Source organism: Apus apus, chromosome 17 (genome assembly GCF_020740795.1).
Source record: "Apus apus isolate bApuApu2 chromosome 17, bApuApu2.pri.cur, whole genome shotgun sequence".
Lineage (NCBI taxonomy): Eukaryota > Metazoa > Chordata > Aves > Apodiformes > Apodidae > Apus > Apus apus.
The window spans coordinates 291,250-305,935 of record NC_067298.1 but is presented as its reverse complement, the minus strand read 5'-3'; the positions used below and the strand labels follow the sequence as shown (position 1 = coordinate 305,935).

The following is a 14,686-nucleotide window of genomic DNA, read 5'->3' as shown; positions in this document are numbered from 1 at the left end:
AGAGCCCACAGACTGCATCAAAAGGTGACCACTGTTTAAAAACATGTTGGATGCAGCAGATGACACTGACTGAAGAAGAGCTTTGGAAGTGGATTATAATAATAAACCTGCAAGGCTGCAAACAGACTGGTTTAAATTTATTTTTTTTTTATAATTGGCCACAGTATCATTAGGATTTCACCCTTTTAATTTCTTATACTAAGCTAATAGTAAAATGATTGTGTTTATTCAGGCTATTATGGACACAAAAAAACCTTCAATTTAGGTATGAACTAGAAATAAGAGCTTCTTTCTACCATAATCTTGGTTTATTCTGATTAATAGTTTTAATATATATATATGTGTTTACTAGAAAAGATGGATGTAATTATTTATGACTGTAACTTATTTAAATTTTACTTTATTAAATAAAATGCAAAGAAATATTGCTTATTATTTATAAAAAGTTACAGGAATCACTACAACAAAGTAATTCTCTGTGGTTTATATTCTTGTTCAGTTTTGATCTCACAGAAGGAACTGGAAGATTTTCTTTTAGCACTGATGTGCTTTGGTCGAGTTGTCCTGCAGATTCCAGGTATCTCACAAATGTGAGAGCTGTTTCAGTTCTATATCCATTTATGTGACAGAAGCTCTAAATTTGAATTATATAAAAGAATTAGCAAAATTTTCTATTAAAAAAAAAAAAAATCAAACCTCCAAAACCAAACCAACCCAAAACATACAGATTGTGTGTTTCTGGTGACTTGTTCTACATAAAAATGCTAGGAACACAATTACAGTCTCTCCAGCACACACACATGCAGACCAGCTTCTTTAGTTCATTAAGGTTCAAATGTTTGTGTTAGGAAACCACTTCATACTGCCCATTATTAATTATCGAATGAGCTTACCTGCTTCACTAAGAACAGCATCATGACAGAGCTGGCAGGTGCAGGAGATATTCTGGACTAGAGTCCCATGCTGAAACAGAGACCAAAAAGTGTTACCATGCCCATCCTAATAAACTGGTCCCTGAGATGCTGCAGTTTCAGTCCATTGTATGACTCCGTCCTGGGGGGGGGGGGGGAAGAAAAAGAAAAATATCTTCTTTTATGAGTGCAACTGTTTAATGAATCTTAATACAAGGAAGTGAGGGAATCTACTGAAATGTCTAAGCTTGCTGGACTCCAACTATGATTTGTGTTTTCTGATTCAAGGCAGAGAGAACTTACTCTAAACTTCACAGAAAGTCTGCTTACAGTGGTTTGTCCTTTAGCCAATAAGAAGTCAGAAAACTATTAAAACATGAAAGGGCTGATCTTGTTCCCTTGAAATTCCATGGGAATTTTGCCAGAGGTTTTACAAGAATGGAATCCAGCTCCATAAATCCATACATATATTTATACACACCTCACTAAACCATTAAAAGATGACCTAGAATACAGAAATTCTTAACGTAGGAAGCTTGCTGAATCTAGTTCACTGCCAGGGAGCAGCTCAGTAATAGCTATTTTTATCCTTTCTGATAATATTGTGTGAAATGCACCATCACTACAGGATCAGGGAGAAACTAGATGTACTAAAAATTATGTTACCAGCAGTTAAAGTTTTGCTACAGTTCTTATGATATGCAGGTTTTTTTCACAGCTTCAGCTGCAAGGCTGGAGAAACTGCCAATGAATTTCAGGTTTTGTTTTAAAGAAAATTGTTTGCAACTTTTCTAGTTGCAGAGAAAAGCGTGAAAACAAGAGTAAATCTAATGGATTTATACAGAAAACATTTGTAATATAATAATTTCAGAGTCTGGCTTACAAGCATCATGCCATGAGTAAGATTAGCTCTGTAGCAGGTTAAACTCAGAAGACCTGAACAGTGCACTGGCACAGAAGCTGTTCTGAGATCACTTTAAGAAACTGTGCCTGAATGCTCAAGAAACTGTGAGGTCTGCCTAGACCCTAGATGAGCAGATGCACAGAGTGTCCTGTGGCATGTCTTTACTGTTGCCCAGTAGCCTGCAAGTTGTCCCATCTACTCCACTGATAGCTATACCCAGCAGCTGAGGCTGTTCTCACTTTCAAAACATTGTTAGTTTTTACCTGCTGAGTTATAAAAATTTTCTGCAGCTCATACTCGTGCTGGCTCTGTGATCCCTCTCTAGAGCAAACACTACCCAGGGCTTGGTCAGTGCAGCAGACCCACATTAAGGATTCCCATGTTGTAATCACACAAACAGATTGTGACACCAGGTCGTAAAGACAAAATGCAGAGTTGAAGTTTTCAGCTTCTGAGTTTCTGTTCAGAATTTTTACCAGCACAAGGTAAATCAGGAAGGTGATGATGCTGAACGCTGACCACCCTCATTCACACTCACTTTTACTCCAGCAAAAATCTCTGAATATGACACTTAGTTTGAAGGAAGATCCAGCTAATTGATTTGCTCTTCTTTTTTTTTTTTTTTTTTTTTTTTTAGCCAATAAATGCTCATGCAATACATTTCATAGACTCACAGAATGTTAGGTTGGAAGGGACCTCAAGGATCATCTGGTCAAGCCTCTCTAAGTAGGAAGACGCTTTAGCTGAGATGGCCCAGCACATCATCAAGCCGAGTCTTGAAAGTATCCAGTGTTGAGGAATCCACCGCTTCCCTGGAAAGATTATTCCAATGTCTGACTGTTCCCATAATGAAAAATTTTCTTTTGATATTCAGTTGGGATCTCCCCAGGAATAACTTACACCCATTATCCCTTATCTTTTCGATGTGACTCCTTGTAAAAAGGGAGTCTCCATCACCTTGGTAGCCACTCTTTAAGTACCAGAAAATGGCATTAAGGTCTCCTTGATCCTTCTTTCCTCCAGGCTGAACAAACCCAGTTCTCTCAGCCTTTGCTCCCACAGGAGGCTTGCCAGTCCTTGGGTGGTCTTTGTGTCCCTTCTCTGGACCTTCTCCAGCCTGCCCACATCTTTTTTGTATAGCTGAGATGAGAACTGAACACAGTATTTCAGGTGTGGCCTGACGAGTGCTGAGAAGAGCAGGATGATGACTTCTTTATCTCTGCTGGTGATGCCTTTGTTGGTGCAACCCAGCAACCATTGGCTTTCTTTGCTGCTGCAGCACACTGTTCACTCATATTGAGTGTCCACCACAACCCCCAGGTCTGGAGTTCTTCTCCAGATGCAGCACTCTTCAGTTGCCCATATTGAGCATGTTTAGATTTCTCCCTGCCCAGCTCTTCAACCTGTCCAGGTCACACTGGATGGCAGCACAGCCTTCTGGTGTATGAGCCCCTGAGTTTTGTAATTCATGAACAAACTATACTTTATTGTCCCACCTTCTCATTTCTTAACGCATTACTGCCAAACAACACTATCCTATACCCTTAATCTCTCCTGCCACATGATTCCTGATCATGCCCATATCTCTGCTTTCTGTCTTAACTACTCAGCTTGTACAATTTTCTGAGGAACAAAGAATGGGATGGTAACTCCGGACAGGTGTTTCACCAGGCAGATCCATATAGAGCTTTGTGAGAGATTGTTTCTAGAATTAACTGATAGTGCAGTCCTGGAGGATGCCAGTTCCAGTCCCAGCTGCAGACAGACGGCAGAGAGCCTCAGCAGCCTTTTCTCTCAGTTTTCTCTCTTTAGTCTTCTCTATTACAGCATTCAGCAGCAGTTACTGGTGTGAAGGGACAAGGAAAGTCGCCAAACCTTTCTGTACAGGACAGAGCAGAGGAGATCACTGCATCCGCTTCAACAGCCCAGAGGACAACAGCAGCAACGCTGTGCAGTACATATGGGAGACGGGACATGACAAGTTTGTCAATCAAAAGTTTCATGCTGGGATTTGGTATTCCTGTGAAGAAATTATAAATGAAGAAGGTGAGTAAAACTGTGTAAATTTACTCGAGAAAGTTATCAGAGCTCTTCCTACTTCTTTGGTGTCACCTTCCCCCTCTCTGCCATATAGTGTGTGCATTTTAAAGGAAAAAGTATTCTTGAAAAGTTCCTCTTCTCTGGGAAGGGGGAATTTTAGAGGGTACTATCTAGTCAATTCCTAAAAAAATCCTAATGAATTCTGCAAAGATCTCTCAAATTCCTATTATTCTAACCAGAGCAGCAAGTTAAACTGCTTTAACAAGAAGGTGTTTTTTCTGGTGTTAGTCTCTTAGGCAAAAATTAACACGTTTGCCTGAAATGATTGTGTATGATCCCCTGCTGCAATATAAAAAGCACAATGTGACTTCTGTTTTAAAAATCATTTGAGCAAATAAAGCTCTGAGATCTGTGTTCATGGATTTTTCTCAAGCACAGGTATTTTTACTTCTGACTGCAATCTCAGCTTTTATAAGTCAAAGGAGAAGGTGATTTTCATCCTGCTAAAACATTCTGGAGACTTACTAGTCATGAATGGTGGCATTGAATTGTATTTCACTCCATGCATGTAAATGTCACACTGAAATTAGCTTGTTGGATTCTTGTAGAAGGGAATGGCTTAGCTGGTTCAAAAAATAGGTCATTTATTGTAAACCCAGAACAATACTAAGTTTTCCCCCTTCTAGTGCTGATGAGTTTACAAATGACAACTAGAACAAAACTCCAGAGAAATCAATTCAGCTGTCATCTGTGTTTAAAAAATGTTCTCAGTCACCTCTTCTGAAAGCCCAGTTCTGCCAGAAGGTCTTTAAGTTATGCAATTATAAGAGGGTAAATGTTGAGGATCTCTAAAAGATACCTTTCAGGTGGTGATTTCTGTGGATCCTGGGTTTGTTTAATTTGTGCATCTGCTATGCCAGTTCTTGTTTTCCACTCAGTGCAGTTGGTAGCTGAAAAAAAAACATCCTGTATTTTGAGAGCAGAGTAGAATTAATTCCAAGAGCTTTGTTCACAGCATCTGTGTGGGGGTTAGTTGGTCACATGGGTTTGAAAATCAAAGCTTATAGAAATAAACTGGAATCAAGCTTTGAAGAAATTTGTTGGAGCAGCAGCCTTGTTGCTGTAGGGACAGCAGGTCTTCTTTCACAGGGAAGAGGGTACACAGGCTGCTAGTCATTCAAAGGAACTGGGCACTTTTCTATTCAGTTTTTCATTGCTAAAACCATTTGGAAAGCAATTCACAGCCTTTCTCTAAGTCTTCCAGACTCTTGTTCTGCCTTGAAAAAGTCTGGAAGTATTCTCTTAGGTCCCAGGAGTAGGTCAATGTACCAGAGACTCTGTGTACCACTACACATCAGAAATAGTTTCTCTTGATCATCTCAGTTTATGCTTTTATGATAGATTTTGCATTTTATGCTTTCTATTAATGTATTTATTTAGATCATTACAGAATACAAAATAATCCGGAACTTCATTTTAAAATAAATGTTATTGCTTTAGGTGAGAAATGTAGAAGCTTCATCAGTCTGACTCCAGCTGCTGATCAAGGTAGATATGAACTTTTTTGTGTGTATATAAAACTGTCCTTATCACATTTACCAATATATTACGTATTTTCATTTAAAAAATGCTTGCTTCAATCCCACACAGTTTTCTGTCCTTTATTTAGTTTTTCAATTTCAAAATGAAGTCCACATGACTTAAAATATGAATGTGTCTTTTGAAAACACTCTATTTGAATAGAGAAGTTTTTTAAAATGACTTTGAATATGGATACTGGAAGTCAAGATTTGTAACTTTATGCCCCCTTTGTCCTTACACGTCCATATTCCATCAGGAATTTTATGGTTTGCTCCATGCGGAAAGGGCAGAGTGAAGTGTGTAAGCAAGGGCAGGTGAGGGGACCTGGGGGAGATGTGTATTGGACCAAACCATTCTTGATGGCATCTGCATCCCCTCCAGGGATCTTACCCAGCGCTTCCGTTCTCCTAAAGGCAGAGAGCTGCCCTCTTTCTTTCAAACATGCCTCTTGCTATAAGACAGGCCTGCAGATGCTGTTCAGCACCTCTATCCAAGGGAAGCCACTGATGTGTTTAGACCAATCACTTTGCCAATGGCTGATCCAGAGAAAAACCCTCTTCCTTCTTCCCCAGGGAATTGAAATTGCATGTGCAGGAAAGTGGGACTGGATACTTTCCTGGATACACAATTGCAACCCCTCTGGGAAGAAGACTCAGTATCTGAAGGCCAGCCCTTCTTCCATCTCTTGCAGCTTGTCATTGCACAAAGAATTCAAGACTCTTCTAGTGTGAGAAAAAAAGCAGAAATGAGATGTGGTTCTTAGTCACAGCCATGATCCTCAGAAAGGAAGGCTGGATTATGGCCACTGCCTTGAGTGCTCCTCACACACGAAACCACTGCTGTACATAGTGCTGAAACTAACTGTGAACAACATTGGCAAATGCCACAGGCACCTGTAAGTCAAGCCTGGAGAAGATGAGGCTGAGAAAAGACCTCATTGCTCTCTACAACTGCCTGAGAGGAGGTTGTGGTGAGGTGGGTGTTGTGCTCTTCTCCCTGGTGACCAGCGATAGGACAAAAGGAGACGGGGTCAAGCTGCACCAGGGGAGGTTCAGGCTGAATATTAGGAAAAGTTTCTTCACAGAAGGAGTAGTGAGGCCTTGGAACAGGCTGTCCAGGGACGTGGTGGAGGCACCATCCCTGGATGTGTTCAAAAAACAGTTGGATGTGGCATTTTGGGAGATGGTTTAGTGGCCACAGGGATGGAGGGCTGAGGGTTGGACTTGATGTCAAAGGTCTTTTCCAACCTTGATGATTCTATGACTCTAAACCCGTATCTAGATACCTGGTACCCACACTGAGAAGCTATCCCTGGGTAGTGAAATCCTGTGTGAAAATATGCTCCTGCCCTGTATGGGAGAAGAGGGATTTTGTGTGGTGCATGTGCAGATGTCTGCAGTGTGCACAAAACCCACGATGCATCAGGCTCACCTGGCTCTCACCATTTGACTCGGGTTCGACAACAATGCCCTCGATCCCCTCCCACCCAGGTAGGGAAGAAGAGAGGGAAAAAGAGACTTTGCTAAATTGAAAACTAAACTACACAGCTTTAATTAAACACTACTGATATAAGAAGATATATACAATTATATACAAATATGTTCAGATATGTGCAAAAGGCTCTCACCTCCCCCCACCCCCAGCAACTCCCACAGCATCTCTTGAGCTGGGAATAGTCCTGAAAAATCCCGGAGCTGCTGGAGAAAGTGGGGAGAGATGAGGGTCAGGAGAGCTGGACCCTGGGGGTCCACAGTGAGGGAGGGACAGAGTCCTCCCCAGACGCCGGCCATGGATGGAGGAGAAGGGAAGAAGAATCAGGAAGGAAGTTGTCTTCTGTGATCTCTGACCTTCCTCTGAGCTCATGTAGATATATGGAATGGAACATCTCTGGCCAGTTTTGCTGTCTAACTCAGCCTCCTATAGGGCGGGGGGGGAGTCATAGATGTCCCTGTAGTGTCTGAGCCAGCAGAATGAAGGTGCAACCTTGAAGACCCAGCAGTTAGAGAAACATTCCTCTCTTCTCAGCCTTAGTTGGAACACTCTGATGCTAGTTAAAAGAAAGCTTACTGAAAGGGAAAAAAAAAAAAAAATCAGTAAAAGGAAAATTGGCTTCATCCTGGCTCAAACCAGGCTGTGTCATCCTGAGGCATCATGCACAGGGTTTGTCACTGTAGTTCAGTGTACATGTAATGATGGCTCACTTCTCAGAAAGGTTAAGATGCAAGCTCCGGTAGCTGGAGCAGCCAACACTGCTGAGCTCCTGACTGGGGGACGTTGGCTAACAGTGAAACAGCAGCCTGAGAAACTTGCATGGGAAGGTTAACTTGTTGTGTAAAATGTAATCAGCAGCTATCCAGAAAGAGAAGAATTGGCAGATAACCAGAAGCACTGAGCTCAGTGAAACCTGGAGAGTTTCTGGGCTCATGAAGGCTTCTCTGACCAAAAAATCAAAACCCTGTTTGGTGGAAAATCGAACCCACAGGGAAGATTTTATTTAATGACTGAGCTCTCAGGCTATGTGGCTCTATGTGTAGCCTTACAGTTTGTTAGTGGGGTAACATGATCTGTTACATTTCTTTCTGGACTCAGCAACCGAGATGTCAACGACTATATAATTGGATAGTAATTCTTTTTATACTAGCTTGGTTTATGGTGATTTTGGGGTAGCTACTGAGCATAAAACCATATTGCCCCACCTTGTATTTTAAAATTCTTAAGTGTAGAGCAGGAACATGCAAGTGCTCTTCCTCTGAATGGCTAAATCAGCAGAGGAAATTATAATTTAGGATGTCCATTGACCTTGAAATCTTCCCATAGATGGTACAGCAAGGTCCTCACAGCCTCTGAGCTTTTGTTTGGTGTTGTGTAAACAACATAAATGAAGAACAAAGAAATTATGAAAATACTAAATGGCTGCTTAAAACATCAGTGTTAATTGATTTGATTTTCCAGGAGTTTTATGGCTGTCTATTGTAGCAGAGCTGCTGCACATCATTCTGCTTCTGACTGGAGCCATTCTTATGTCAGTGGAAATATGCTACTACAGCTCTTCCATGGATGGGCTAAAGATCAATGCTTTTTCTGCAGTGGTCACCGTGTTAGCAGGTACAGTTCAGGATCTTCATGTACTACATCAGAAAATGCAACACAGATAGACATCCACCTGAAAATTAATAACAGTGTCTGGGTTTCAAAACTATTACGATAGCTACAAAGAACCTAACAAGACAAGGTGCTGCAAAATTTTACGGAAAACATTATTTTCAGTTAATTATTTCTTCATGGTTTTTTTATATTTATACTTTTTTAGTATTAATTATTTTAATTTTATAATCTTAAATTTCTTTGTCAGGTTATTTGTCAAAGATTAAAAAATAGCACTCTGTCAAAGAACTTCATTTTTTGATTTCCAACTAAATATAAAATTAGCAATAGCCAAATTAATACAGCATTTTTAAGAGGGAATTAAATGTAATTAGATAATTGTTAGTAGCAAATCATCATTAAAATTGCCTTTCATTTTCTGTATATTATTTCTTAACCCAGGGCTATTTAATCATAGCATTCCAGGCAAATTCAGTTTGAAAGAAACTTGAAAGAGTTCCTAATCTAACCTGAGGAATTAGGTCTAAATTCAGTGTTGAGTGTGTGATGAGCAGATGGAGTTTAGACCAGAGACTTCCCAAGGTGTCTTCCAGATGGAAGTCCTCTGCAACTCTGTCTATATTAAGAATTGTTATTGGGAAAGGTTGCAGTAAAAACAACAATTACAGGTAACATGCAGCATCTTGCACAGAGACAGAAGCATTTTAGAGACAGAAGCAATCATACAATTTACTGTAATTTCTTGTGGAACACACGCCACTGTGCTTCAGATGTTCAGGATTATCCAAAGTGAAAGCAAATACTTTATACTTGGTGAAAGCAAATATTTTAGAATGGCATCTAATTGCAAGCCAAACACAGATGGCAAAGAATTAATCTCAAGATTGTCTTTTTCAACATTTTGGCTTTTGACCCTAATCCTAATGTTTCTGGATTTAGTCTTCACAGATTTGTGATTGTTGTGCCTCTCTTCATTAATTATTTATAAATAAATAAATAAATAAATAAATTTTACTGTACATTTTTGTCTTGAACATCAGCACACATTTAACTCATTTGCCAATCTCAGTTTTGTTGGCTAAATAAACCAAGTTTATTGTCCAGAGAAGCTGTGGATCCTCCATCCCTGGAAGTTCAGGGCAAGGCTGGATGTCCCATTGCTCCCCCAGATTCCTTTAGCACATGGAGCAGGTGTCGCAGGACTATGTTAGTAATTGGATAGGCAAATACATGACACACATATACAACTAAATTATAATGCCCAGTATTTTTGAGTGGTTTAAATTTAGATACTTCCTAAATATACTTTTCAGGGCCTCAAGGGACAAAAGTTGCAAAAATTGACAAATAAGAATGTCCTCAATTTACATTTTCTACTGTTCTTACCATATTTTCCAGGTCTTCTGGGCATGGTTGCTCACATGATGTACACAACTGTATTTCAAATGACTGTAAATCTGGGTCCTGAAGATTGGAGACCTAACACTTGGGATTATAGCTGGTCCTATTGGTACCTATTGGTTTATATTTGGTTATTCCATTACATTTCAGTCATTTTACCGTATGTTCAAGGAATCTATACCTCATTTATAAGGAATGAGTCTACCTCAGCTCAGTAAACTGATGCTTTTCCTACAAATTCAGTTGTCTTAGGTAGTTGCATAGAATGCACAAGCTTGAGTTTTGCATTTGCCATCCTTTAGACAGCACAGGAACCTCCAACTGCTCTGCATGAAGCAGAGGTTCTTCTCCATATACATCGGATCTAGATTTAGTACCCTGGTATCCCAGGACAACTGCCTTGCATAAGTTGTTTAAAACTCTTCCAGCTCTAGCCATTTAGGCTCCCTTTTTCCTTATAGATACATCCTTCAGGTTGTTGTATCTGGAACATGTCAGACTAGATCAATCAAACTTTGAAAACAAACTTAGGCAAAAACACATTATTTGGTGCTGGAAACCATGTTTCAGTATTTTAAAAAATATAATGGAAGGGCTTGGATATTAAAATGTTCTGCTAATTTCTGATAAACCTTTTTGTTTATAGCCTGGCATGGGCCTCCTTCGCTTGCTGTATGGCTGCAGCTGTCACCACTATTAACAAATATACAAAAACTGTCATGGAATTCAAACACAAAAGAAAAATGCTGGGAAGGAGTTTAAAGATTAACTACAAGTTTCCTGATCCCACAGCTCCAGAGAAAGCTTGCAATGTGTATGTGAACTCCTTTCTCAACAGTACAGAGGACCCTGCACACCAAATAAAAGGCTTGCGTCACCTGACCACGATTTCAGTCCTGTAAATCAGAATCATATCTCAAGGCATCCTGTAAATCATCATAGTAGATCAGAATGAAACAGTATTAATTAATAAAAATGTATATTTGTGTAGAGCTAGTTATTTTTCTTAATAAAGAAATTATATTTGCATGGATGTTTCAAGGGAGACTGAGTATAGGAAAAGTAGATCTAGGTGTCTCCATTCAGAAGACAGTGACACAAGTTGTCTACTGCTCTGATTTTTAACTTGTCTCTAATCCTAATGTAAAGTATCTGAGTTGGTTAGAATTTCACAGAATCACAGAATGTCTTTGGTTGGAAGAGACCTCCAACATCATCTAATCCAACCTTTCAGTGCATTATGGATTTCCACCCTAATTATTTATTGAAAAAACTGTAAAAAATCCCATCCCAAACCAACACCCGTGAAGAGCAGGGCAGCAAATAGGGCAGTCTACACTTGGTTCATTGTTTGAAGAACTTGTTATTAAAGGTACAATCTCTTCAGGAAAATCTGTGTATTACAGCTTATGATTCAAGAGTTCCACCATACACCATCATAGGATGTACTGTGAAAGAAAGGCTAATAGAGGGAAGAGCCTTTCAGGGTTATTTCTAGTCATTGAAACTCTGATGAGGGCAGTGTGTGAGCATTCATCTTGGGTGGTGACATGGGCATTGCCCCCAGCACCACTGGAGCAACATCCCAGGCACAGCAGAGATCTTGGTCCAGACTGGGCTCTTGAGGAAGGACACAGCTCTCTGGGTCTGGGGCTGCTGGGACCACTTGCTGAAGCTGGAGCAGGTGAAGGCAACATCCTTCCCTGTAGAAGGTGTGCTGTCACTGAGATCTTCCCTTTCATCTTCAGTAAAGTCTGTCTTTATTCATTACAGCACACTGAGTATTCTGGAACTGCCACCTTCAGTTCTGTGGGGGAAAAAAATAGTTGCTAGAGTTTGTTATCCACTCTAGCAGAATGTCTCAAATCCTTGAGCACAAAAATCTTAATTTCTTCCATCTGTTTTACATATTTCTTTGTGATAGAAGTGTTTCTAACATCTTCCCTGGTAGACAGATTATTCCTCATTACATCTGACTTTCTTCTTCTCTTCCTTTATAATAACTGTGGTCTCTTTACAGTAGATTTTTACCCATCTCATGTTGTTCCTGGATTGTCATTGATTAATACCAATGTCATCCAGGAACATACTTGGTTGGTGCCTACAAGTTCTTTAAACTATCTCATCCAAGCACCTCCATTTATATTTTTTTTTTTCTTAGCCTGCAGCTTATAAAAACAGTCTGGTGGTCTCTACCATGAGCTCCTTCCTCAGGGTTGTATCTCAGAGTTTCTCTGTCTTGTCCTATAAAGTGGTGTATGCAGACAAGAGCTGTAAAACACTTGAGCAACACCACCCCCACCCTGATCAATTCTTAAATCTCAGACCATCTGGTGTTCTCACGTGCTGACCGTTCAAGAAGAACATGTCTTCTGCTGGGTGTCTGGTAAAGACATTCAACCGATGAAATGCAGGACTCAGCCCAATTTGCAACACAAGATTTCACAATCTGGCCCTTATTTCAACTTTTGACTCCCAGTTTGTAGACACTGATAATTTTGGTGTAAATCCTGTAACCATGTTATTTGAAAGCAACCAAATAAAAACCAAATCCAAACCCACACCCAGCCTCAAAACTTCACAAATACTGTGACATTTTTATTCAAGTCCATTTGACCAAATCAAGTTTGATGAACATGGCGTCTCAGTAAACTTCAGATGGCTGTGACAGATACAGTTGTACTGGTTACAGAGAGTCCAGTTCTTGAGAGAAATAGGCACTTACAGGATGCAATTCCTGTCATCCTCAGCTGTATGTCAGATAAATCACAGGCTACAGGCACCTGCTTCTTTCCACTGATTAAGGAGGGGATCTGAAAGGTTAGCTCTGGGCAGCTCTGTACGTAGGAGAGATGTCTAAGATTAGACAAGAGCTTCCTCACTTCTCAAACTTTCCAGCCTTAGCATTTTTCTAAATTCTGCCTTACTTCAAGGGCCCTTTAGTCCAGCAATGTCAATTTCTTGGATGACACCAAGAGATAGCTGATTTCAGGGGAAAAAAAAAAAAAAAAAAAAAGTCAATTTAAAACAGCGTGACCGAAGCTCGTTAAAAAGAAAATTATGTGCCCTTTAGTCATTTGAGGAGCTGAAAAAATATGCTACATTTGAATGCCTTTCTCCTATGACCTTTACAGCTAAAACTGCATGGCTTGTTTTGTCAGAATTTATAAAAAGGTAGTGTTGTTAATGAATCTACATAGACTAAAATATGCCTGAGTGAGGTTCACAGAAGGTATCTCTTAGTGAGCTTATCTCATAATATTTATTATTATCATAATATTTTTATATGCAAGATACATCCACCATTATTTAGGCAGAAATGGACAAACGAAATAGAAAATTTCAGATTAAATAATAGATTTCCCCAGAGGGAAAAAAAATATTACTTTGGAAATAGCAGTGGAGAAGCCTTGTTCTCAAGATGAGAAAAAACCCATACATTTCTAGAAAAGTATGACCCTTTCAAAAGGTCACCTAATCCTTCTTTTCCTCTAGGCAGGATAAACTAAATCTACATTGCTTTTTTACAGATGTTTCATTAATCTCTTCTTCAAAGCTTCCAAAGACAGGCATTCTAAAATTTCTCTGACAATTTATCCTCTGTGCTTAACTATTCTTAGCAGAAAATTATTTCCCTGTAAATCTCCTTTGCAGCTATTTTTGCATGTTGTCCTGCTGCAACAGAAATAGAGACCAGTTTCCTTCTATCCTCTTGGCAGCACATTTTAAGCATTCAAAAATGGTTTAGATACAACTTTCTTGTAATTTCTAGATAAAAATACAACTGTTCTTTAAAAAATTATTTATAGATGCCAGGTGTTATCTTACCTTTGTCACTCTCACTACTTTTCACTGTGGTTTCTTGAACTGTTCTACATTTTTCAAGTGAGGTATTACAAACCAATGAAGAATTTCTGCTGATATCTAGAAAGTGCAAAATGCAGAATTATTCAGGTTATTTTAACATGCAATCTATTTGCTTTCAGAACAAAGCAAGACAATGTTGATTCATGTTTAGCTGTGATGTCCTATTATTCTTTGATCCTTTCCTGATTAAATTATTCTGTGTCTTGTTTTTGTGGAGCTGTGAAGGGCTTGGCTGTTGCTGAGGCACAAAGACAAGTATAACTGAGAACACAGCAAAAGCCCATTTGCTTGAGGGAGTAGAGTTCTGGTGAGGAGCAACAACATTTTGGACAAAGTGGAAGTTTGACATTTTTTAAGGCAGAGACATTCAAACCACAATTAAAGCCCAGTTCTACAACAGAACATAGACAGAGCTCCTGCAGGAACTGGCTACCTCTTGCTAGTTTGAACTACTTCCCCGAGGGAGGTAGACTTGAAGCCAGAACAATTGAATTAGAGATAGAAGAAAAGGTTAATGTCCCTGCATGATGATAACCATGTGCTTCCTTGTCCAGAGAACTCCTTCCATCTTTCCTTTCATGCACTCCTACTGACAGAAAGAGTGCAGCTGGTGTTGAAAGTTACAGGAGCAGCAGGACTTGTTGTTGGGTTCCCTGCTTCTTGAGTGGCAGGCGTTTTGACAACGTCTGCAACAAAGCAGGTACTCATGATCTCTGTGGGTATTGAGGACACAAGACAGGCCAGGGGAAGGTTCTGGAGACATAATTTAAGCTCTTAGATAAAGAAACCTGAAGATCAGGGCACCCTTGTGTTAGCTTTATTTATGTTCTTGTCCAGGATGAGACAAAAAGGGAGTAAATCCTCAGCATGGACTTGG

At 39.7% G+C, this 14,686-nt stretch overlaps 2 protein-coding genes across 8 annotated transcripts in view; one reads left to right on the top strand and one right to left on the bottom strand.

Annotated features, from left to right (window-relative positions):
- LOC127391811 (uncharacterized) overlaps positions 1-14,686 on the bottom strand; it is a 141,494-nt gene that overhangs the window by 41,871 nt on the left and 84,937 nt on the right. The window lies entirely within an intron of this gene.
- On the top strand, positions 2,564-10,937 carry GSG1L2 (GSG1 like 2). The gene is made up of 6 exons (XM_051634883.1): positions 2,564-2,597; positions 3,538-3,861; positions 5,356-5,403; positions 8,389-8,541; positions 9,940-10,051; positions 10,589-10,937. Exons 1-6 carry the CDS (start codon positions 2,564-2,566, stop codon positions 10,842-10,844), a joined length of 927 nt encoding a protein of 308 aa, XP_051490843.1. The 3' UTR covers positions 10,845-10,937.